Genomic DNA, 21,146 nt, shown 5'->3' with positions numbered 1-21,146 from the left:
GGGAAGTGGGGTGGCTGGGGACAGGGCAGGACTGGTGACACTGGGGGCAGGGCAGGTGACAGTGGGGGACACGGCACGGCTGGTGACACTCGGGGACAGGGCAGGGCTGGTGCTACAGAGGGACAGGGCTGGTGACACTGGGGGACAGAGCAGGGCTGATGGCACTGGGGGACATGGCAGATGACATTAGCGGACATGGCAGGGCTGGTGGCACTGGAAACACAGTAGGGCTGATGGCACTGGAAGACACGGCAGGGCTGGTGGCACTGGGGACATGTCCGATGACACTAGGGGACACGGCAGGGCTGGTGGCACTGGGGACAGGGCTGCTGTCACTGGGCTCGGCAGGCCCAGGCCGCAGCAGGCCGCCCCGTCGCCATGGCGACGCCCCGGGCTGGGCCCCGCCCTTCCTTGTGGGCGGATCCCCCCGGCAGCGCCGCGATGACGTCACGGCGGGCGCCGTCGCCATGGCGCCGCGGGGCCGGGCGCGGGGGAGGTGGGGGGGGGCGGTTGCAAGGGGCCGGACCGGCGGCGGGCCCCGGGGCTCCCGTCACGTGACTCCGCCACCATCCCTTCCCCTGCGCTCCCTCGTCACGTGGGGCCGCCCGCCGGCTTCCGGAAGTGCGTCACGGGCTCGGGCCTGTCTCCGGAGCGGGGCCCGCTCGGAACTTCGGTGCCAGCCGCGCGGGGCGGGGCGGAGCGGCGGGGCCGTGAGTGGGGGCGGGGCGGGGCCGGCACCGGGACGGGACCGGCACCGGGACGGGACCGGCACCGGGACGGGAGGGCGGGGCGGGGCGGGCAGCGCCGCCTACTCCCCGCCGCCGGCCTCCCCCCCTCAGCCCCGCCGGCTGCCGGCTCGGTGAGGCGCGGCCGGGGCGGGCCGCGGGCACCGGGGGGCTGCGGGCGGGGGGGGCCGGGCGGGGATGGGGGGGGGGGGGCCGTGCCCTGCGCCGCCCCGGCCCCCGGGCGCACGGCGTGCCGGCGGGTGTGCCCCGAGCCGTTACCGGGGGCGGGGGGGGAGGCGGCCCCGGTTCCGAGCTCGGGGTGCCGCGGGGTGGGGGCGGGGGGTCCCGGGGCTGCAGCCGCGCCGTGCCCGGCCGAAAGGTGCGGGGCGGAGCCGGGGGGAGGCGGCCCCGCTGCCGGGGTGTCCCCGCGTGCAGCGACGCGCCGTGAGGGTGCGCCCGGCCGGCCGGCAGCGCGGCGGGTTCGGCGGCAGCGCCGACCTCCCGGTGGCGGCAGCGCCAGGAGCCCCGCGCCCGGGGCACCGGGGTGCTGAGCCCCCCCCCCCCCAAGCCGGGCGCCAAGCCCGGCTTTAGCGTTCACCACCCTGGGGATCGTTCCGTAGCCGACCCACGCTGGCGTTAGCGGGGACTGGGGCAGGGCGGCGGCGTGCAGCGGGTGGCAGCGCCCTGCCGGAGGGCCCGGCCCCGCTCAGCCCGGCAGCGTTTGCAGCTGCCAGGTCCCTTCCGTCCCCCTGGCGCGGCCAGAACCAGCGGTGCCGCTGCCTTGCAGTGAGACCCAGCGCCTTTCGGGGGGTGGTGCTGCTGCTGTCCCACAGCTGCTCCCTTCCCTCTTTGGGCTAACTGCGTGGTCTCGCTCGGCATCTCCTTCCCGGGTTGCTTCAGGCCTCCCTGCTGGGGGTTTTGGGGCTGCCCGGTCAGGGGACGCTTGGCACTCGAGCTTTGGAGCTGGTTTCGGTGGCTCTTGGTGGCCGGGGCAGGTCGGCCTGAAGAGAAACGCTCTGAGCACAGAGCCCGCCGTGGGGCTGGGCCGCTCCAGCTGCGGGGAGCGTGCCGTCGCCTCGCGCTGGGGTCTGGCGGCTGCGACTCGAGGTTTGTGGCCGCTCGTTGCCACGGGGGCTTGTGGAACACAAACGGCGCTGCCGCGTGCTCCGCCTGAGCTTCCCTGGGGACACCCCCGAGCGGGGCTGTCAGCTCCGTGCAGGCACAGGGGTGACGGGTGACCCGCACGGGGACGGGTGCTCCCGCTGCAGGAGAGCCAGGCGCAGGTGAGCGGGGCTGGAGCAAGACGCCGTGGGGCTCAGGGGCGCCTTCCCGGCTCTCTGCTGCCTCCGTCTCCACGGGGACGTCTCCAGGAGGCCGCGGCAGCTCTCCTCTGTCCTGAACACCTGAAACAGAGCGGCCGGGCGCTGGGTCCTGCAGCTCGCAGACCCTGCCGGGGGGGGCACGCCCGGCCCTCTCGCCAGGCACGCCGAGCGCGGGTGTCTTGTTTCCAGCCGGGCCCTGCTGGCGCTGTCTGTAAACCCGCCGGGAGATGAATATGCAAGGTGCCGCCGCGCTGGTGGGTGGAGGGAGGAGCTCGGGCCGTGCCAGGGAGGCTTGCTTTCCTCTGGCATGGGAGAGAGAGCGTCCCAGGCCTGCTGCTTCTCCCCCCGCTCCCTTCTTAGGGCGGTTCTCTCTCCCGGTGCCGGCCTCTCACGCGGGCGCCGTCTGACCGAAATAGCCGCTGACCTGCCCCGTGCCCCGAGCCGCGGGGCGGGCTGTCCCGGCTGACCCCGGGGGCCGGCTGGTACGGCTCAGGGGCTCCCCCTCACCCCCCTGCTCCCCTGGGCGCTGTTGTAGCGGGAGCCATGAGCGTGGCGATCGCTTTCAAGGTTCGTCAGGCGCGCCACGTACAGAGGGCCGCTGGTCGTGTCCCGGGGGCTTTGACGAGCCCTCGCTTTGGCAGCAAGCGCCGCAGCAGCTGTGGTGAGCTGGGTGCCTGCGCCCAGTGGGGCTTTCCCCGCAGGTCACGCGAGGGCATTGGCCCCGCAGGGCCCGGGGCAGGGAGCGGGTCCTGATGTCGTTGGGCCTCCTCTGTCTGCTCCTCCTGCCACGCCTGCTCTCTCCTCTCTTTAGGCCACTAGTTCCTTGCCAGAGAGTTTGACCACAGAGAGTCGCCAAGATAGCTGGGCCAGGAAGAAAACGTCGCACCCCTGACCCAGACTCCATCACCGACCCCGGCGGGCCGTTTGTGTCCTCCAAACGGCTGAAGATGTCCAGTAGCACCAATGCCCCCGGCCAGAGGAGAGTGTCTCGGGGCTTGGACGACGCCACCAACAAGAAGAAGCAGAAGGATCGAGCCAACCAGGAGAGCAAGGAAGGTGAGAGCCCCCGGCGCGATGGTTTCTCGGCCCCCTGGGGTGGGGTCCCGCAGCCATCTGCCGCGGGATAAGCAGATTTAACTAATCGCTTCCTGTGGCTGCCGTAACCCTGCGACGGGATCCTCTTTGGCACGGTGTCCTCCCCGGACCTGTAACCTCCTTTCTTCGGGTGCTGCTTAGCCCCAGGGATGTGAGGAAGGTCGGCTCCCTGCCCTCGGTTTAAGCCCGGGGCCGGCGGTGGCTGTTTCCAGTCGCTGCCTTGGGCCGGGGGGAGCGGCACGGGGGCCTGCAGGTGCCCTCGCAGCTGGACGTACCTCTGCTTCCCAGCCTGCGTGCCGCGGGCAGCGCCCAGGTGCTGACAGCACCCGCCGGGCGCAGAGCCTGCGGGTGGGGCTGTTGTCTCACCTTCCGTGGCGAGGCGAGGCGCGGCTCCGCCGAAACGGGCGCTCTGCAGCAATTCCTTCCCCGGCCGCTGCGTATCCGATGACAAAAAGTGCTCCGGGTGCAGGCCGCTGCGCTGGGCGGGCAGCGCCTGCGGGCGGGAGGCAGCACGGGTTCCTCCTCCGGCAGCCCCGTGGCCCTGGCAAATCGCTGGGATTCTGCGCCCGCTGCGTTCTGACTGCTGCAACCTCAAAATAACCCGGTGATTTATAGGCCAAGGTAAAAGAGCGCTTACCGAGCCCTGCTGGAACGCTGGGCTGCCCCCCCCAGGACGAAACCCCAGGGCACGGCGAGCACGGCGCTGCTGCCTCCTCTCGCTGCGGGGGCTGTGCTGCCTCTCGGGGCACCCGCACCTGGCGCGGAGGGGCTCCTGCCCTCACGGGGGCTGCGGTGTGGGCCGTGCTGCCTCCATCCCCTCTGTGCAGGAATAACGGGGCCCGGGGCAGGCTGGCTCCACCGGCAGCCGCAGTGGTCGAGGGAGGTTTCCTGCTGCTCTGGAGCCTGCCGAGGAGGGCAGGGACAGCCCTGTGGGTGCCCTGGAGTGGAGACCACAGCTCCGGTTGTCACCGGTTGTGTGCTTGAGCAGGAGGTGCTGTCGCGTCGACACCCCTGCCTGTCGCAGCACATCGCCCTGTGCGGGTGGAGCTGACCCTGAGGCGCTGCTGGCTCTCAGAGGTAATTCTGCAGGGAGCAGGGATTAGGTGTCCGGTCCTAATCGGGACCTGCCTGCTTCCCCGGCCTGAGCTGGAAGGAAGTTTCAGCCCTGGACGCTGGCAGGTTGCGCAGCAGAGGGAGTGTTAAAGTGCAGCCGGGCTGCCAGGTTCTCTCCTTGCAGCGAGATTGGCTTGAGCACAACCAAACACCGGGTTCTCTGTGTAGGATCAAGGCAGAGCCTCTCCTCTGTGGCCCAGCAGAGACTTGGCAGGGCTCGCAGCCCCGTTACCACAAGCTCCGCAGCCAGACGTGCCTCGAAGCAGCGCGCTCTGCCCGGCGCAGCAAGGTTGTTTTGCTCCCGCTGCAGAGCTGTGGGGGGCACGGCACCCGTTGTGGGGTCTGGCTTGCTGCGGGCAGGGCTCAGGGCATCGGGGGAGGTGGGAGGGGGCAGAGGAAGGAAGCGAGCGGCACGTGCAGAATGGAAGTCCTGGGCGGAGGTTTGGTGCTGCGTGATATTTGGGGTGTCGGAGTGCCCGCCCGTGCTCTGAGGTGCCAGAACGCCCGACCCACCTGCGCTCTGCTTCTCTGCCCACCAGTGTCTCGCCCTGAGCCCGAGCAGGCTGAGACCCCCCAGGAGAGGGACTCGGAGGAGGGTAAGTGGAGGTGTGCGCTGGCTGCCAGTGCATGGCCACCGAGCGCCCTTGCCGAGGGACCCGCAGCTCTCACCTTGTCGCTGTCCTGCGCTCTGGCGGTCGGCGGAACTAACCCGAGTGCTCCCTCGCCCCGGTGCTCCTCCTAACAGGGTGCAGCCTTCCCAGAGCAGGGCGCGTGTGGCGGGGAAGGGCCCTCTGCAAACGAGAGGCCCGGGGCACGTGGCAGGCGGCTCCTGGCCCGGGTGTCGCGGTGCCCCTGAGCACAGCCCCGGGATATCTTGTTGCCGGCATCCTCCCGCTGGTTTCTGGGCGGGAAGGTCCCGGGCCATGGCACCCATCGGGTGCTGCTGATGGTTTTTGCCTTGGCTCCACGTCCCCACTTTGAGACAGACGGAGCAGGACCCCATCGTAACGCAGAACGTAGAACTAAACCAATTGGAAACGAAGGAAATGTCAGCTTTTTTTTTTGCCTTGGAGATTTTAGGATGCCACCTGCCAGACCTAGAGCCTGGCAGACACCTGATGGGGCTCTGTCTGCAGGGAGTGATGCTGCTGTACCGTTTTTTTCCCTGGATGAGATGCTCTTGCCATGCTGGCTGGCCCACCCGTGTTTCAGCTGCGTTAACAGCGCCTACCTGGCAGGAATACAGTGCTCCTGATGACTGCGGCTGAGCTGCCCGATTTGCATATGCAAAGGGAAGTGGCAGTTTCTGGTTGTGGTCAGAGTCCACTTGAATCCCCAGAGTAATTCTGCGGCTTCCTCGTTCCCTGGGAAAGCAGCAATCGCCCTGTAGTTGGCAGGAGCCTCCCCTTCTTCCCAGCCGTTGCGCTGCACGTGACTGGGCCAAGCCTTTCTGCCTTCTGATCTCTCTGGTTCCCGCTGGGATTCACCTGACCTGCTGCAACACGTGCTCAGGCCCTCGTTCGTGGCCTGATAAGAGCGGGTTCCAAGTGTCTCGGTTTGTTGGCATGATCTGTGTCCTCTGTGCTGACCTCCTTCAAGCAGACGTGCGTCCGGGCTCGTGCTCCCCTGCCAAGGTGCGTGCGCCGCGGCCTCGCGCCCCAGACCGAGGCGGGTAACGCTTCCCTCCCTCTTGCAGAGCTGCTGCTGGACTGGAAGCAAAATGCTGACGAGATCATTGTCAAGCTGAACTTGGGCAGCGGAGCTCTGAAGGTGGAGGACGTGGATGCTGCTTTCACCGACACTGACTGCGTGGTCAAACTGCCAGGTATGGGCAGCAGAGCAAATATTTTTCCAGCAGGGCTTGGCGTGGCTGCGGGCTAGATGTGGGGCTGATCCAGGCGAGCATAAAACCTTTCCTTCAGAGGCAGTGCCCTGCTGTCAGCTGGCACTGCTTCAGCCAGGCTGATAGGAGAGCAGCGTAAAAGAAGAAGGGTGGAGGGCTGGGGGGCAGGATCTGGCTTCTCTCTGCCAAGTGAACAGGTGCCCGCGGCCGTGCTGCATGCGTCTGTCCCCTGCTCGCTGGGGTGACTGAGTCGGCGCTGGGTATCCCTTGGAAAAGCGTCTGTGCCCCTGAGGGCAGGGAGACACAGGGCCTTCCCTCTGGGAAGGAGGCCAGGCAGATGTACAAAGCAAACCCGAGGAAGCTGGCATCACCCTGAAGGCTTGTGGGGTGTGGTGGCAGCCTGCCTGCAGGCTCTCTGGCTCTGGACAAGCGCTCTTCTGGCCCCCGGGGCAGGTGAAAGAGGGCCGTGGGTTGGGTGGACTGCTGCCTGAGGTGCCGTCCCTCTTTGACTGCAGATGGACGCCAGTGGAGCTGTCAGTTCTATGAGGAGATCGAGGGCTCCTGCAGCAAGGTCCAGTGCAAGAAGGGCAACTTCCTGCAGCTTGTGCTTCAGAAGAAGATCCCGCTTCACACCTGGACCTCACTTCTGGTAAGGAGTGGGGGGAGCTCTGCCTTTTGGGGGACTGTATGGAGCCTGGCAGAGCTGGCTGAGGGTTTTGCTCCCTGCTCTTGAGCTGCCCTTGCCCAGGGAGCACTCTGGGGCACATCCTGCATCCCTGTGCTGCACGGGGGCGTTAAGCCCGCTGCCTCTGTCCCGGGGAGCGGGTGGTGGTGTGCCCCTGGCATGCCTGCCACAGCCTCCAGGTTCTGGAGCAGAGCCCTGGTGTGCCCTGGGAAGGGGGAGCGACGGTTAGGTTCTGGCAAAGAGCGAGAGAGGCACTGCTGCCTGGATGTCTTCCCATTGTGCTGCACTGCTTTTCACAGAAGAGAAGGAAGGATGGATCCAAAGAGCTGGCCAAAGGGGCCATGTGCTGGGAGAACGGGAAGGAGAAGGCTGCTGCTGCGGAGCTGGCCCCCGAAGAGCCCCGGGCTGAAAGCACAGAGCCACCGAGGTCCCGGCGGGAGCCCTCCAACCCCAAGCGCGCTCAGGGAAGAAGCGAGGCCCTGGGAGGGAAGAGCCCAGCCAGCCCAGGGACGCAGAGTGGCCCCAGCGCCAAGCGGGCAGTTTACCTCAAAGTGGCTCCAACCGAAGAAGAGCCGAATGCCAGAGTCACCGGCAGCGTGGAGCCCAGCAAAGGGCACGGCGGGAGGGCAGGCAGCCGTCGCAACGGCAGGGCCAGCCAGGGCGAGGCACCCACGGCCCTGGCTGACCTCGCGCCACCACTGGAGAAGGTACCTGAGGACCTGGCTGACCCGTGCTCCACCAGCCTTCGTGTAGAGACACGGCCCTGCGGGATGAGATGGGCTCCTGGGCGCCTTGGGTGGTGCTGAGGGCTGCTGGGTGCCTGGCTGTGGTGGAGGATGGGGCGAAATACAGTCCAGGACCTGGTAACTAACACTGCCGCAGGCACAGGGAACCTGCAGTCGCTGGGCTGAGGCCGTGGAGCTAAGGGGTCCAAGCGGGGCAGGTGGGATGTGTGGGCACGGTGAGGCTGTGCCTGCCTGGCTGACGGCAGCGGGCTGCGGAGAGGAGTTGCGGTGGGTTGGCTGGGGCAGCGTGGGAGCGAAGTTGTCTCTTCTTCACCGCTTCCTTTTTCCTTGAAAGGCTGTGGTTTTGGCCAAGGAGACCGTTCCCGTGGAGATGCCGCCTCTTGCAGCCACCACGGAGGTGTTCCCCCACCGTGTTGCCACCTGTGTGGAGAAGAGAGTCCTGCCGCCGAGCAGCCCCGCCGAGGCCTCGCGGGGCCGGGACTGCGCGTCCGTCCTGGGAGAGAGCTCCAAGGCCATCCCTGCAGCCACCCCCCCCCTGGGCAGAGACGGTGAGAAGAGGGACTGGTCCAAGGACGACGTGGCTCTGGAAGCAGCAGCTGATGGTGAGTGGCTGGAGCCCGCGGGTGTCCCTAGGCTGGTCTGGTTGCGAAGGCCGTGCTTGCAAGGAAGGTAACCTCTCCCCACGGCTTTCCTTCCTCAGAGCCAGAGCCTTTTGTGAGCCTGACCTTTGTCAAGAATGACTCGTATGAGAAAGGCAATGACCTGGTGGTGGTGCACGTCTACGTGAAAGAGATTCACAAGGAGACTTCCAAGGTTTTGTTTCGGGAGCAAGACTTCACATTGGTGTTCCAGACGAGGTACGAGCGCGCCTTGGGATGGCACCAAGCTGTCGCGGAGCTCCTGGCAGCAGCCAGGCTGCTCTGTTTGTTCACCTCTTCTCACTTGCTTCTGATTTCTTTGCAGTGACGTAAACTTCCTTCGCCTCCACCCTGGTTGCGGGCCCCACACGGTGTTCCGGTGGCAGGTGAAGCTCAGGTATGGTTCCAGATTTCCAGCTAATACCGGGGTGAGGGAGCTGAGAGCTGGAGCAGGAACCGGTCCCAGCTGGCCGGTCTGTGCAGGACACGCTCACTTCTGCACCTGGGCTCACAGCCACGTTCTGCATTTCTCACACGGTGCTGCGCCAGGTGCTCCAAACCTGGGATGGCTGCAGAGAAGGAAATCCCAGTGTTTCCATGCCTGCAGTCTTCCCACGGCCTGATCTGGAGCTCTCGTGGGCAGAGCCAGACCAGCCTGTGTACTCTCCGGGTGGGGTGTCCTGTTAGAGCGGGAAGTGGAGCCAGGCAGAACAGATCTGTCGGGAAGGGGGCCCTCTGTGTGCCTGGGCTCGGGGGTGTCTGCCCTGCTTCGTGGAGCCCCCCTTGGGGTTGACACTAGTTGGGAGGCTGTGGCCCTACCCGACAGAGGCTTTTTAGCATCTTTGAAGCTGCCGGGGTGTCTGGGGAACTCCTCACTTGCTGCCTGTTTTTCAGGAACCTTATTGAGCCGGACCAGTGCACATACAACTTCACAGTGTCTCGCATTGATGTCTGCTTGAAGAAACGCCAGAGCCAGCGCTGGGGTGGGCTGGAGGCTCCGGCCACACGAGGTCTGCACCCTGCCTTCCCCTTGTCTCGCCCGTCTGCTGCGCCCGGGTGCCTTCCTCACTGCCAGCAGTGCCTGTGTGGCACCGGGTCCTCTGGCACAGGGTTGTGGGGAGGGAGAGGGATGAGCGGGTGCGGGGCAGGTGAGCCAAGTGCTGGGGAAGGGCACTGCTGCTCCCCGCCCTCACTGGGAAGAGGGGTGGGCGAGAGCCTGTGTGTGTGTGTGAGCATGGGCCGAGCAGCTCAGCCCTGCCGTGGGCAGCTTGTGGTGCTGCTAACCACAGGCCCACCCTTCCCCCTTTTTAAGGTGCAGTGGGTGGTGCAAAGGTTGCCATGCCTACAGGCCCTACCCCTCTGGATAAGACCCCCCCGGGCAGTAACCAGCACCCCCTGTCCAGCAAAGAGGAGGCCCGAGCCAGCGACAAAGAGAAGCCACGCGTCGAGGATGGGGGTCTGGACGGTGTGGCAGCCCGTACAGCCCCAGAACACGTGGCAGTGAAGCAAGAACCTCACATCCCCTCGGTGAGTGGGGCTGTGCCGTGTTTGACCTGGCTGGGGGGGAAGTGGGGGGCCGCTCTTCTCTCTTGTTAGAGCCCATCCTCCTCGGTGCTGCTCTGGGGTCCAGCAGACTCTTCCTGGAGGAGGTGGCAATGCTCCTGTCAGAGCTGACAGAGCTGGGGACAGCAGTTGTCCTGGCTGTCCCAATCCTGGTGGGAGATGGCGCGGTGGCTCCAGACCAGCCTTGTCTGAGGGGTGCCTTGGTTAGTCAGGTTCCTGCGGTGCTCCCAAAGACCCCTGGCGCACAGCACCCTCACACCCAGCTCTGCTTTGACAGCCCAAACCGACCTGCATGGTGCCCCCGATGACGCACAGCCCCGTGAGCACCGAGAGCGTGGAGGATGACGAGGACGAGGACGAGAAGAAGAAGGTGTGCCTGCCCGGCTTCACGGGGCTGGTGAACCTGGGCAACACCTGCTTCATGAACAGCGTCATCCAGTCGCTGTCCAACACCCGGGAGCTGCGCGACTACTTCCACGGTGAGCACACGCCTGGAGCCCAGCAGAGCCCAGCCCCTCGGACAGCGCAGCCACCCTCGCTCTCCTCCATCTCTTACAGATCGGTCCTTCGAGTCGGAAATCAACTACAACAACCCGCTGGGGACAGGGGGCCGCCTGGCCATCGGCTTTGCCATGCTGCTGCGGGCGCTGTGGAAGGGCACGCACCATGCCTTCCAGCCCTCTAAGCTGAAGGTAGGCACCAAAGCCCCACAGGAGCTGCTGGGCGCCCTTCTCTGCGAGCCGGGTGGGTGCAGGCAGGATTTGTGCGTGGGGCAAGCAGGGCTGACGGCTGTGCTCCCCCAGGCGATCGTGGCCAGCAAGGCCAGCCAGTTCACTGGCTATGCCCAGCACGATGCTCAGGAGTTCATGGCCTTCCTGCTCGACGGCCTGCACGAGGATCTCAACCGCATCCAGAACAAGCCCTACACAGAGACCGTTGACTCGGATGGGAGGCCCGATGAGGTAAAGATGCCCCTGGGAGCACTGGGTGCTGCGCAGCGGCCCTGTCCCCTGTGATTCAGGGCAGTGCTGAGCCCTTTCTCCCTGCAGGTGGTAGCTGAGGAGGCTTGGCAGCGACACAAGATGAGGAATGACTCCTTCATTGTGGACCTCTTCCAGGGCCAGTACAAATCCAAGCTGGTGTGCCCAGTCTGTTCCAAGGTAGGGCAGCTCCGGAGGCTCTGCCTCTGTCCTGGCTGTACCGCAGGCTCCAGCCCCAACTCGTAGACCCTCAGAGCACAAGTCACAGGGCAGGGCCAGATCTCAGGCCTGCTGGGACCGCTGCCCTGCTGGTCTCAGCCACAAGCAGTTCCCAGTACTGAGTGTGCTTTTGTGCCTGCAGGTGTCCATCACCTTCGACCCCTTCCTGTACCTCCCCGTGCCCCTCCCCCAGAAGCAGAAGGTGCTGACCGTCTACTACTTTGCAAAGGAGCCGCACAAGAAACCTGTCAAGGTAAAGGACCCTGGCCGTCCTGGGGAGGTAGCCTGAGAGGGCTCTTGGAGGTGCCACAGGTCTGTGCCAGTGGGCTGAGCCTCGTGCGAAGCCAAGGCCCGCGTGCCTTGGTGCGGCATTACTAGCGGGGCGCTTTCTTCCTGGCAGTTCCTCGTGAGCATCAGCAAGGAGAACTCCAGTGCCATGGAGGTACTCGACTCGGTGGCCCACAGCGTGCGTGTGAAACCAGAGAACCTGCGCCTGGCAGAGGTGAGAGGGCTCCAACTGGCCAGCAAGCCGTGCGCTGCTCTTCTGGGTGCCCCTGGGTCACCCACAGAAAGTGTTGCCATCGGCAGCCCTTTTTCCACGGGGGAGATTTTGTCCACGGGTGGCAGTGTCATGCGCTGGGTGCTGCCAGGCAGATCCCTGCTCAGCAGGGCTGGGCCACTGCAGTGGGGCAAGTGGTGCCACCTTGGTGGGGTGGTGAGCGGAGCACAGCACCCCCGTGGTGCTGCTGTCCCCACAGTTCACGGGGGGGCTCAGGTCTGTGGATTCCTCGGGAGAGGAAGAGCAGGGCAGCCCTCTGAGCACGAGGCAGCCCTCACATGGCCCCGTTCCACTGCTTTCCTGGCAGGTGATCAAGAATCGCTTTCACCGCATGTTCCTGCCGTCCCACTCGCTCGACACTGTCTCCCCCACGGACCTGCTGCTCTGCTTCGAGGTGCTGTCCCCAGAGCTGGCCAAGGAGCGGGTCGTGGAGCTGCAGGTCCAGCAGGTAAGCAAGTGGAAGATTAGGACTGCTGGGAGGCACTCAGGGAGGCTGAACGGGTTGGGGAGAGCAGCAGAAGGGCTTGCACAAAGGGGTGACATACCAAGGGCCTGCCGAGGCTGCCTTACCCTGCCTGGGTGCCCTCCCATGCCCAACGGGGTTCTTCCTCCTGCAGCGTCCGCAGGTACCCAGCGTCCCCGTCGCCAAGTGTGCAGCCTGCCAGAAGAAGCAGCTGTCGGAGGAAGAGAAGCTCAGGCGCTGCACGAGGTGCTATCGAGTCGGTTACTGCAACGTGTGAGTTGGCTTGGTGCCCGGCAGGGAGGGAGGGAGGGTCTCCTGCTGCGATGGGTGGGACGGGAGAGCTCAGCCCACGGGGAGGAGGTGGGATGGGCCCGGCCTTTGGGAAGGATGTTACAAAAGATACACCGGTAATTAAAACCGACCCACATAAATAAAAAACTTATAAAAATACTTGAAATGGTGAAGATAATGCTGGTAATCCCTGATCATTTTCATCCAATTCCCAAGATTTTGATGTGGGAAATCTTAACGTTAGCACTTCTTAAAAACTTTCTGAATATATTAAACTTATCTACAGGATAATTAGCAAAATCTATAAAGTATAGATTATTATACAAAGAACAGATATAAAAAAAACACCAATCCACCTGAAACTCGAGGACAATATAATTCTTAGCCAAAGTAATGAACAGCAAAACAACAAATTCCTCTTTTTAGAGTTTCATGTATTGGCAAGAAAATTGTTCTCTGAGCGCCCCCCTCACCCCAGGTGCACCCCTCCAGCCCTGCCGAGCTCCCGCTGGGCTCCTGCCGGGCTGGTTGCAGACGCTGGGCTCATGGGGCTGTGTGTGTTACAGGGCATGCCAGAAGACGCACTGGCCAGACCACAAGGCTTTGTGCCGCCCTGAGAACATCGGTTTCCCCTTCCTCATCAGCGTGCCGGAGTCCCGCCTCACCTACGCCCGCCTGGCCCAGCTGCTGGAGGGCTACGCAAGGTGAGGGGGCAGGGAAGGGGGGTGCTTCTGCCTGACCCCAGCCCAGCCCCGTGCCTGGCCGGCTGTGACCGTCCCCTCCTTGCCCAGGTACTCGGTCAGCGTGTTCCAGCCTCCCTTCCAGCTGGGACGGATGTCGCCAGAGCAGGGGCTGCAGCCGCTGCTCCCCGACAAGCTGGAGCCCCTGGCCAAGAGCAGCTGCACAGCCGCCACCTCTGCCCCCGAGCTGGGGGACGGGGACAGGGCGTCCGGCCTCCTGCAGGAGCCCCCGCTCTCGCCCGCCGTGCCCGAGCTGCATCCAGAGCTGGGTGACAGCAGCACCGTCCGCAGCAAGGTCCTGGCAGCCAGGAGTTCCCTGCTGAGCTTGGATTCCGGCTTCTCCGAGCACGTGGAGTCGCAGGGCGACAGCTGCTGCGAGAAGGAGCCGTCCTATGAGAGAGCCCTCAAACCCGAAGGTAAGAGGTGCTGCAGCGCTAACCCTCTCTGTGCCGGGAGCCCGGACGGCCCCCTGGCAAGGCAGGGAGCGATTCTCCTTCCTTGCTGCGGTGGGACGTCGCCCCATCTGTTTTCTCCGTGTGACTTGGTCCGGAGGCCCCTGCAGACATCCTGGAGGCCGTGGGAGCCGTGTTTTGGCTGTGCTGCCCCACCTGGAATGCCTGCCAGCCCACGCTCTGCCTTGCCCTGGCAGGGCCCGTGCGGCAGAGCAAAGACCTGACTTGGGAGGAGGCTGGGCTGCTGTGGGAGGGGCGGGGAGGCAGGGGCTGCCAGAGTCCCGTGGGAGGCTGAGCCCCTCGGGGCTGTGAGCGCCTCGTTTCCCTCGCTCTGACTCAGCTGCACGGGAGCAGCCTCTCGCGCTTGGCCGCCCGGCTGTCACGTTTCCAGACGCTCGTCTCAGGATGGCAGCAATGTGCAGAGAAGGGGCAAGGCAGGCAGGCAGAGGAGCGCGGCTTGCCAGGGGCAGGCGCCTGCTAAAAATAGTCAAGGACACTGGGCACGTGGTTGTGTCCCTGCAAGGCCGTAGCATGTGAGGTGGGGGTGGGGGCACTGCAAATTCTTGGCCCCTACGCGGGGCAGGCAGGCAGTGCCACCGAAGATCTGTCCCTGCCTGTCCGCAGCTGCCATCCCCGGGTACCAGCACACTCCAGACTCGCTGAGCGCCCGAGCCACGCAGTTCTACATCAACAAGATCGATGCTGCCAACAAAGAGTACAAGCTGGAAGATAAAGGTGAGCCCAGAGCCCTGGGGGGATCGATTTCTTCCCTCGTGGCCTCTGGCAGAGTGGTGGTGGATCTTCCTGGCCAGGGAGCGAGAGGCTCCTGGGCCAGAGAGCCGTTGGTCTCAGGACAACAAAAGCTGCATCTGGCACGGGAGCTGCTGCCTGCTCCCTGGAAGCTCTTCTCAGGCACGATGTGTCTGTTCCCCTGAGAAATAGACCTGTTCCCCTCAACCCCCTGCACCCACAGAGGGGCGGTGATCTCTGTGGCTGGGTCACCAGTCTGAAGAGATGCTGGTCACGTAGACGCTGCTGAGAGTGGTTCTCACGCTGGCTGTGGGGTGCTGCCACCCTGGGCTGGGGAACCTGGCAGAGCAGCGGGGGCGCCTGGCAGGGACACTTGTGTCCTCCTGGCCCTGCTGCGTGTTTGTTCTATCGAGCCGGGCTGGGCAAGACTGCTCCTAGTCCAGGCAAGGTGGCGCAGCCTGGCCGGGGGGCAGGTGTGTGAGGTGTGCGCCCCCTGACAGGTGACGCCCCCCTGGAGCTGGCAGACGACTGCTCCCTTGCCCTGGTGTGGAAGAACAACGAGCGCCTCAAGGAGTTTGTGCTGGTGGAGTCCAAGGAGCTGGAGTGCGTGGAAGACCCGGGCTCAGCCAGCGAAGCAGCGCGGGCTGGCCACTTCACCCTGGAGCAGTGCCTCAACCTCTTCACCAAGCCCGAAGTCCTGGCCCCGGAGGAAGCGTGGTGAGGAAGGCGGCGCAGCGGGTTCCAGCCTGCGGGCCCAGGCAGCGGCGGGGGTTTCCCGGGAGCTGCCCGCTCCTGCACGCCCTTTCTCCTGGCAGCCAGGAATGCTGGGCTGTGTGCTGGGGAGGGAGGCCAGGAGCCAGCAGGGAGCCACGCCAGCGCTCCGCGGGGCCGTGCTGGCCTGCCCCTGGCAGGGGAGGCGGAGATGTCCCTCGCTGCTCCCCCAGATCCACGCGTGGGGGAGCGTGGCGCTGGGCTCAGACTCCCGAGGCTCTCCCCACGTCGGTAACGAGCACGTGTGCTTCCCGCAGGTACTGCCCCAAGTGCAAGCAGCACCGCGAGGCCTCCAAGCAGCTGATGCTGTGGCGCCTGCCCAACGTCCTCATCATCCAGCTCAAGCGCTTCTCCTTCCGCAGCTTTATTTGGCGGGACAAGATCAACGACATGGTGGACTTCCCTGTCCGGTGAGAGCTCGGGGGGCGAGGCGCCGGGGATGGCACTGCGTGCGCTGCCCCGCTGCCTGGCCTCTCCCTGACCGTCCCCGCATCCCTCCCTAGGAGCCTGGACCTGAGCAAATTCTGCATCGGCCGGAAGGGCGAGCAGCAGCTGCCCATGTATGACCTGTACGCTGTGATCAACCACTACGGAGGCATGATCGGCGGGCACTACACGGCGTACGCCCGCCTGCCCAACGACAAGAACAGCCAGCGCAGTGACGTGGGTGAGGATCAGCTGCCCTCGCCGTCGCCCCCCCTTCTCCTGCAGCTGGGGACGGTCTCCTTGCTTAACCCTTCTCTCCGCTCAGGCTGGCGGCTCTTCGATGACAGCACAGTCACCACCGTGGACGAGAGCCAGGTGGTAACCAGATACGCGTACGTCCTCTTCTACCGACGGAGGAACTCTCCTGTGGAGAGACCCCTGCCAGGCCATCCCCCAGACCACCGAGCCGAGCGCACCCCCTCTGCCGAAGCTGCTGCCAGTCAGGTGAGAGCTCGCGTCCCTCCCAGCGCCGATGGAGCCGCAGAGCCTTGAAAACGTGCATGTGCCCGCCTGCAGGGCCCCGCGGAGCCTGGCGCAGTCGTGGTTTGGTGCCTGCCTCTCCTTGAGACTGAAGAGCTTGTGCCAACTGGGCTTTGGGGTCTGACTTGTCCTGTTGTGGCCGTGATCTTGGGACGGGCGCATCCCGAAGGGATGGTGGGAGTGCTGGTGGGAGGGCACAGAGCTGCGCTGTGGCATCAGAGGCAGGAGGGAGCCGTGCCCCACCGGGCTCTGCGCCGGGAAGGACTGAGAGCAGCGGATCGGGAACTGGCTGCGTCAGGAAGTACGGCCTCCTCGGGGCAGGGTGGGGGATGCTTTCTGCTGGGACCCAGCCCAGGGCCACGCTGGGTGCAGAAAAGGCAAATGCCAGCACCCAGCCAGAGGCCTGCAAGCCTCCGCAGGGTGCTGAGGAGAAACCTGCCAGAGCGAGCTGTGCTGCAGGCCGGGCTGGGAGGGGTGGGCACTTCCAGCACGTACCGATGGGGACCGGTTGGACTGTTCTCTGCCGAAATGTCAAAAAAACAAAGGCCCGGGCTGGGGGTGCAGCGCGTTGCCTGCCTGCCAGGCTCCCCTGGGTCGCTGTGCTGCAGCCCTTCCCACTGCGCCGGCCCCCCGGGGGCTGAGGACAATGCTTGGCTGTGGCACAGCTGAACGCGTGCGCCCCTTGGGGCTTTCTTGACCAGCCCGGGCTGCCGTCACGCAGCCGTGGGTTGGGCGGCCCGGCTCTTCCTTCCCAGCCGGGGCCCGGAGCTGCCTGCCTATGGGGCCGGGGGGGGCTGCTCCTGTCCCGGGGGCTGTGCGCGCCCTGGAGCTGCCCCGCGCGCTGCGGGTGGCCTGGGTCAGGGCAAGGCTGCTCCACGCGTCCTGCGCCGGCTGTGGGAGGCTGGGAGGCCCCCGCGGTGCCGGGGATCACCGTGTGCCCCGCAGCCCCACGGCTCATCGGATCCTCCCGGGGCCCATCGGGGCGCTGGCAGCGCCGGATCCGGCGCGGTGCTGGCGTGCGTTGGATCCTGCTGGGGCTGAGCGGGTCCCCGACCCCCTGGGACCACGCACACCTTCCCGAGTGCCCTCGGAGACCTGCGTCCTGATTGGCTGCCCGCGTGATCACCGGCACAGGGAAGGGCTGGGCTGCGATTGGCTGTCTGCAGGAATCACCTGGGAAGCTGGGCTGCGATTGGCTCTCGAGGGATCCCCACCTGCCGAAGGAGAGCTGGGATTGGTTGTGCCGCCGCCGCGCCTCCTGCTCCTACCCCGAGCTGCGCCCCCATTGGCCGCCCTCTGAACAATCCCGTTGGGATCATCACAGCCGGCCTCCCATTGGCTGCTGCCCGCCCCCTCGCCTGCTTGGATCCACCAATAGCAGAGCTCCAACTCCACCGGGATCCAGCCGCCGGCTCCCCGCGGCCCTGCGAAGACGCCGCCCGGCAGCCCCCCGCCGCCCCGCCTGCGCCCAGCGGAGCCCGGCTGCGCCGCGAGCACCGGCAGCCCCGAGGAGTTGCAGGGGCGGGCGCGACCGCGCTGCATGGGGAGGCGGGCTGGTGGGGCACGGGACTGGGCTCGCAGGCAGCCGCCTGCCCCGGGGGATGGCGAGGGGTGTTGCCCGTTGTGTTCTCCAAGTGCTGACGCAGGTTTCCACATCGCAGGCTTCTCTGATCTGGCAGGAACTGGAGGCTGAAGAACAAGAGCTGCAGCTCGAGGCTCCCCAAAGGCCTGCAAGAAACTCCTGGAGGCCCCGTGGCCAGAAGAGGAGTCCGGGCACCCCCCAGCACCCAGACGAAGGCTGCGTCAGATACTTCGTCCTGGCCACCACGGCCGCAATCGTGGCTCTCTTCCTCAACGTGTTCTACCCGCTCATTTACCAGACCCGCTGGAGATAGGCACGGGCACGTAGCCAGCTGCAGGAGCAGGGCCGCCGGGGCACGCGCCGTGCCAGGACACCGCGCGACGAAGACGTCAGGCGGCAGGACAGAGCCCTCCGGGAAGGACTCGCGCGCTGAGGGCACGATCGGGCCTCGCCGAGGGAAGCGTGGGGCCATCGGCTCCTGCCTGTCTGCTCTGGCATCTCCTGTGCCAGCTGGCACGGCCGCCTGGCTGGCCCGCAGCCGTGCCAAGGCACAGCCCAGAACCAGGATCCTCTCAGCCCTCCCTCGCCCTGGCTGCCTGCTCGGAGCAGGGCTGGCCCCACGGGTATGTGCCGCTCAGGAAGGGACAGTGCCGCTGCCCCGGGGAACGTCGCCTGTCTCCGCTCACCTCCTGGGAACGAGCAGTGCCCTGCCCCGAGGCTGCTGCGAGGACAGGATGCCCTGACCCAGTTGCTGGTCCAGCTGCACGTGCTGCTGTGCTGCTTCAGGAGCCTCGTGTTCTCCAGAGCTGGCACGAGACGTGTCCCCCAGGCCACGGTTGTCCCTTGTGCTGGGGCTGGATGGGCTTGTCACCAAGGGCTTATGTACTTCCCTGCTCAACCGGAGAGCTCAGCAGCACCCTGGCAGCCCTGGGGGGGCCTGGCAGACCGCGCTGGGGCACCTGCGGCAAGCACGGACCTGCGGGGGCTGCACCTGCCTGCGTCCAGGGGGGCCAGGTCTCTGCTGCATGCACGGCCTGGCGTGGGGCCGGGGGCAGCACCTCGGTTCTGAGGGGCCGGTGCTGCGGGAGAGGCGTGGGGTCGGGGCGAGCAGGTAGGACCCAGGCTGCAGGAGGGCGGTGTCTCGCGGCTGTGCTGGCAGCGTCGCTCTCCTGCGCGCTGCGGGGGGTGTTAATAAAGGCAGGTTTTCCAAAGAGACGTGGCACCCCTCTCCTGTGTGATGGCAGCCCGGCTCCAGGCAGGGGCTGCGTACCTGAGCCAGCTCCAGCACCCCAGCGGGTGCCCGTGCCCTCCCTCTGCTGGTGTTCCTCTCCAGCCCCCTGTGCTGGCCCCATGGCCCCAGCCGGTGCAGGAGCCCTGCCCTAGGCTCTGCCGGGTGCAGCAGGCTCTGGGCACGGCTCTGCCTGCCCCTGCCCTGGGGCCCTGCCCGTGGGGCAGCAGCTGCGGCACGTGCAGGGCGCTGGGCGCCTGGCGGGGCCGGCGGCGCGCTGTCCCGCGGGGCTGGGACAAGGGCTGCAGCGCCGGCGGTGTCTGACATTGAGACGTGTTGCCCTTGGCTGAGCGTTGCTCGGGCGTGTTTGGGTTTGAGAGGTGACTTCAGAGCCCTGTGACTTCCTTTTCCGTCTCCGCTGCTGTCCTGGCGGCAGTGCCCTTGGCCGTCTCAGGAAGGATGCTCAGCAGGAGCACAGTTCTCCCGGGCTTCTGCCTGGGGCCCCTTCCTCACAGGGGAGGGGGGGCTTGAGCCGGGCTGCGGGGCCCCCACGGCTTCTCCCCCCCCCCTCCCCCCTCAGTCCCACGCCCCTCCTGCAGCTCCCCACGCGCGGGTCCCAGCCCGGTGAGCGCTGCGGTCAGGAGCTGCTTGTCCTGGAACAGTCGCCTCATTGTCTGCCGCCCCGGGGCCGGTGGCTTCCCCCGCGCGCCCACCGCGTTGGCCTCGTGGGGCTGAGTCAGCGCCCGGCGCCTCTGGGGTGACCTCTGCTCCTGCTGGGGCTGGAGCCCGGGGCTTGGGGCCCCCTGCCTGCGCCTGCCTGCCCCCGGGGTGAGGGTCCTGGCTCCGGATGCCCCCTGAAGCCCCGCACTGTGTATGAGACCCAGGCAGGGGCCGGCACCCACCCCGTGGCTCGCTGCTGCTGGCCCCGTGCCGTGCTGGGACGCTGCTCTGCCCGGCCCACGCCGCGGCAGCCCGGGGGCAGCGGTGCTGGACAGGGCGAGGCAGCAGCGCCGGGGCTGGGCCGAGCGTGCCGCAGCCTGGCTCTCCTCGCTTGGGCAGGTCTCCGGGGCTGCTCCGGGCTCGGTGCCTTCCCCCCTGCCCCGCTTCGCGGTGCCGCCGAAGCCCAGGAGCCGCTCTGCGGGGCCTTTGCCGGGAGCGAGGCGGGAGGAGAGGGGCAGCCAGCGCCCCGCTCTCCAACTCACGGCCACCTTCTGCTTGCAGGGACTGACCCCGGTGCCGTTCGGATCCGGCCTGGCCCCCGAAGGAGCCCCGGCGCTGGCCGCGGAAGGCCTCCCCGAGCGTTTCGCCAGCCCCGCCGAGCGCCCGGCCCCCTCCTACAGCAGCATGGAAGAAGTCGACTAGGGCGTCGCGGGCACCCACCCCGGGGGGTGCGGGCCGGGCCGGGCACCGGGGAGGAGGGGGGTGCGGGCAGGGGTCGGGGCTTGTCCTGCTCTCATTAAACTCGCTGAACTCTGCTCGCCTCTGCTGCCTGCTGCATGGCCCCGTGTCCCCTGGGGTGCTGCGGCGCCTGCTGCTCCCCCGTGCTCCTTACAGCCCAGGGTGTCCGGTGCGCCTCGTGTCCCCTGGTGCTCCCTGGTGTCACCTGATGTCCCTCCGTGCCTCGTGGCTCTCAGCGCGCCCTGCCCTGTCGGTGGACGCTTGGTGTGCCTTGCTGCCCTTTGCTGTCAACTGGTGCTCTGTATGGCCCGGTGTGCCCTACGGCCCCGGTGTGCCTGCAGTGCCCGGTGTCCTCTGGTGTTCCCCGCGGCCCGGGTGTGCCTTTACTGCCCGGTGTCCTCTGGTGTTCCCCGCGGCCCGGGTGTGCCTTTACTGCCCGGTGTCCTCTGGTGTTCCCCGCGGCCCGGGTGTGCCTTTACTGCCCGGTGTCCTCTGGTGTTCCCTACAGCCCCGGTGCACCCATAGTGCTTGGTGGCCTCTGGTGTTCCCATGGCCACGGTGCACCTGTAGTGCCCGCCGTCCCCCGGTGTGCCCTACAGCCCCGGTGTGCCTTTACTGCCCGGTGTCCTCCGGTGCTCCCCGTGCCCCCAGTGCGAACTTAGTGCCCGCCGTCCCCCGGAGTTCCCCACGGCCCCGGAGCGCCTTTCCCGCCCGGCGTCCCCTGGTATTCCCCGTGCCCTCAGCGCGCCCTCGCCCCCCCCCGGGCCGCCCCGTTGCCCCGTGCCCCGGGCGCGCCCCGGTGCCGGTGCCGGTGCGGCGGGACTGCAAGTCCCGGCAAGCCGCGGGCGGGCGGCGCGGCCAATGGCGCACGGGGGGCGGCGCGGCCCGGCTCTGCCTCCGCCGCCGCCCGGTGCCGCGGCGCAGAGAGCCCCGGAGCGGCCGCGCGGCGCCGGCCCCGCAGCCCGGCTCTGAGCCGCCCGCCCGGCCCGGCCCGCCCCGCCGCGCCCCGCCGCCCTC

The 21,146-nt window shown here is 66.8% G+C and overlaps 1 protein-coding gene across 7 annotated transcripts; it reads left to right on the top strand.

The window, feature by feature from the left end:
- The first annotated feature begins 595 nt into the window (after window positions 1-595).
- USP19 (ubiquitin specific peptidase 19) lies at window positions 596-20,205 on the top strand. 7 transcript variants are annotated; one of them, XM_050712764.1, is made up of 27 exons: window positions 624-710; window positions 2,859-3,103; window positions 4,795-4,851; window positions 5,952-6,080; window positions 6,614-6,747; window positions 7,083-7,490; window positions 7,864-8,131; window positions 8,230-8,386; window positions 8,493-8,564; window positions 9,062-9,177; window positions 9,480-9,694; window positions 10,008-10,209; window positions 10,289-10,422; window positions 10,534-10,692; window positions 10,780-10,890; window positions 11,072-11,182; window positions 11,330-11,431; window positions 11,796-11,936; window positions 12,106-12,224; window positions 12,809-12,946; window positions 13,034-13,398; window positions 14,059-14,169; window positions 14,685-14,901; window positions 15,213-15,365; window positions 15,459-15,622; window positions 15,707-15,885; window positions 17,583-18,716. In XM_050712764.1, exons 2-27 carry the CDS (start codon window positions 2,995-2,997, stop codon window positions 17,814-17,816), a joined length of 4,305 nt encoding a protein of 1,434 aa, XP_050568721.1. In that variant the 5' UTR covers window positions 624-710; window positions 2,859-2,994; the 3' UTR covers window positions 17,817-18,716. The 7 variants fall into 7 exon arrangements, with proteins under 7 accessions (XP_035402745.1, XP_035402742.1, XP_050568721.1 ...); XM_035546852.2 differs by lacking the exons at window positions 4,795-4,851; window positions 17,583-18,716 and adding an exon at window positions 19,953-20,205 and having other exon boundaries at window positions 596-710; XM_035546849.2 differs by lacking the exon at window positions 4,795-4,851 and having other exon boundaries at window positions 611-710.
- The last annotated feature ends 941 nt before the right edge of the window (window positions 20,206-21,146 follow it).

Source organism: Cygnus atratus, chromosome 10 (assembly GCF_013377495.2).
Source record: "Cygnus atratus isolate AKBS03 ecotype Queensland, Australia chromosome 10, CAtr_DNAZoo_HiC_assembly, whole genome shotgun sequence".
NCBI lineage: Eukaryota > Metazoa > Chordata > Aves > Anseriformes > Anatidae > Cygnus > Cygnus atratus.
Note: the sequence above shows the minus strand (reverse complement) of the source record. Positions and strands in the feature narration are given on the sequence as shown.

Excerpts from the sequence above, each read along its gene's own strand:
- USP19 (XM_050712764.1), top strand. The coding sequence starts at position 2,995 with ATGTCCAGTAGCACCAATGCCCCCGGCCAGAGGAGAGTGTCTCGGGGC. Across the intron at positions 4,852-5,951 it reads GGAGAGGGACTCGGAGGAGG|AGCTGCTGCTGGACTGGAAG; the intron begins GTAAGTGGAGGT and ends TCCCTCTTGCAG. Across the intron at positions 13,399-14,058 it reads GAGAGCCCTCAAACCCGAAG|CTGCCATCCCCGGGTACCAG; the intron begins GTAAGAGGTGCT and ends GCCTGTCCGCAG.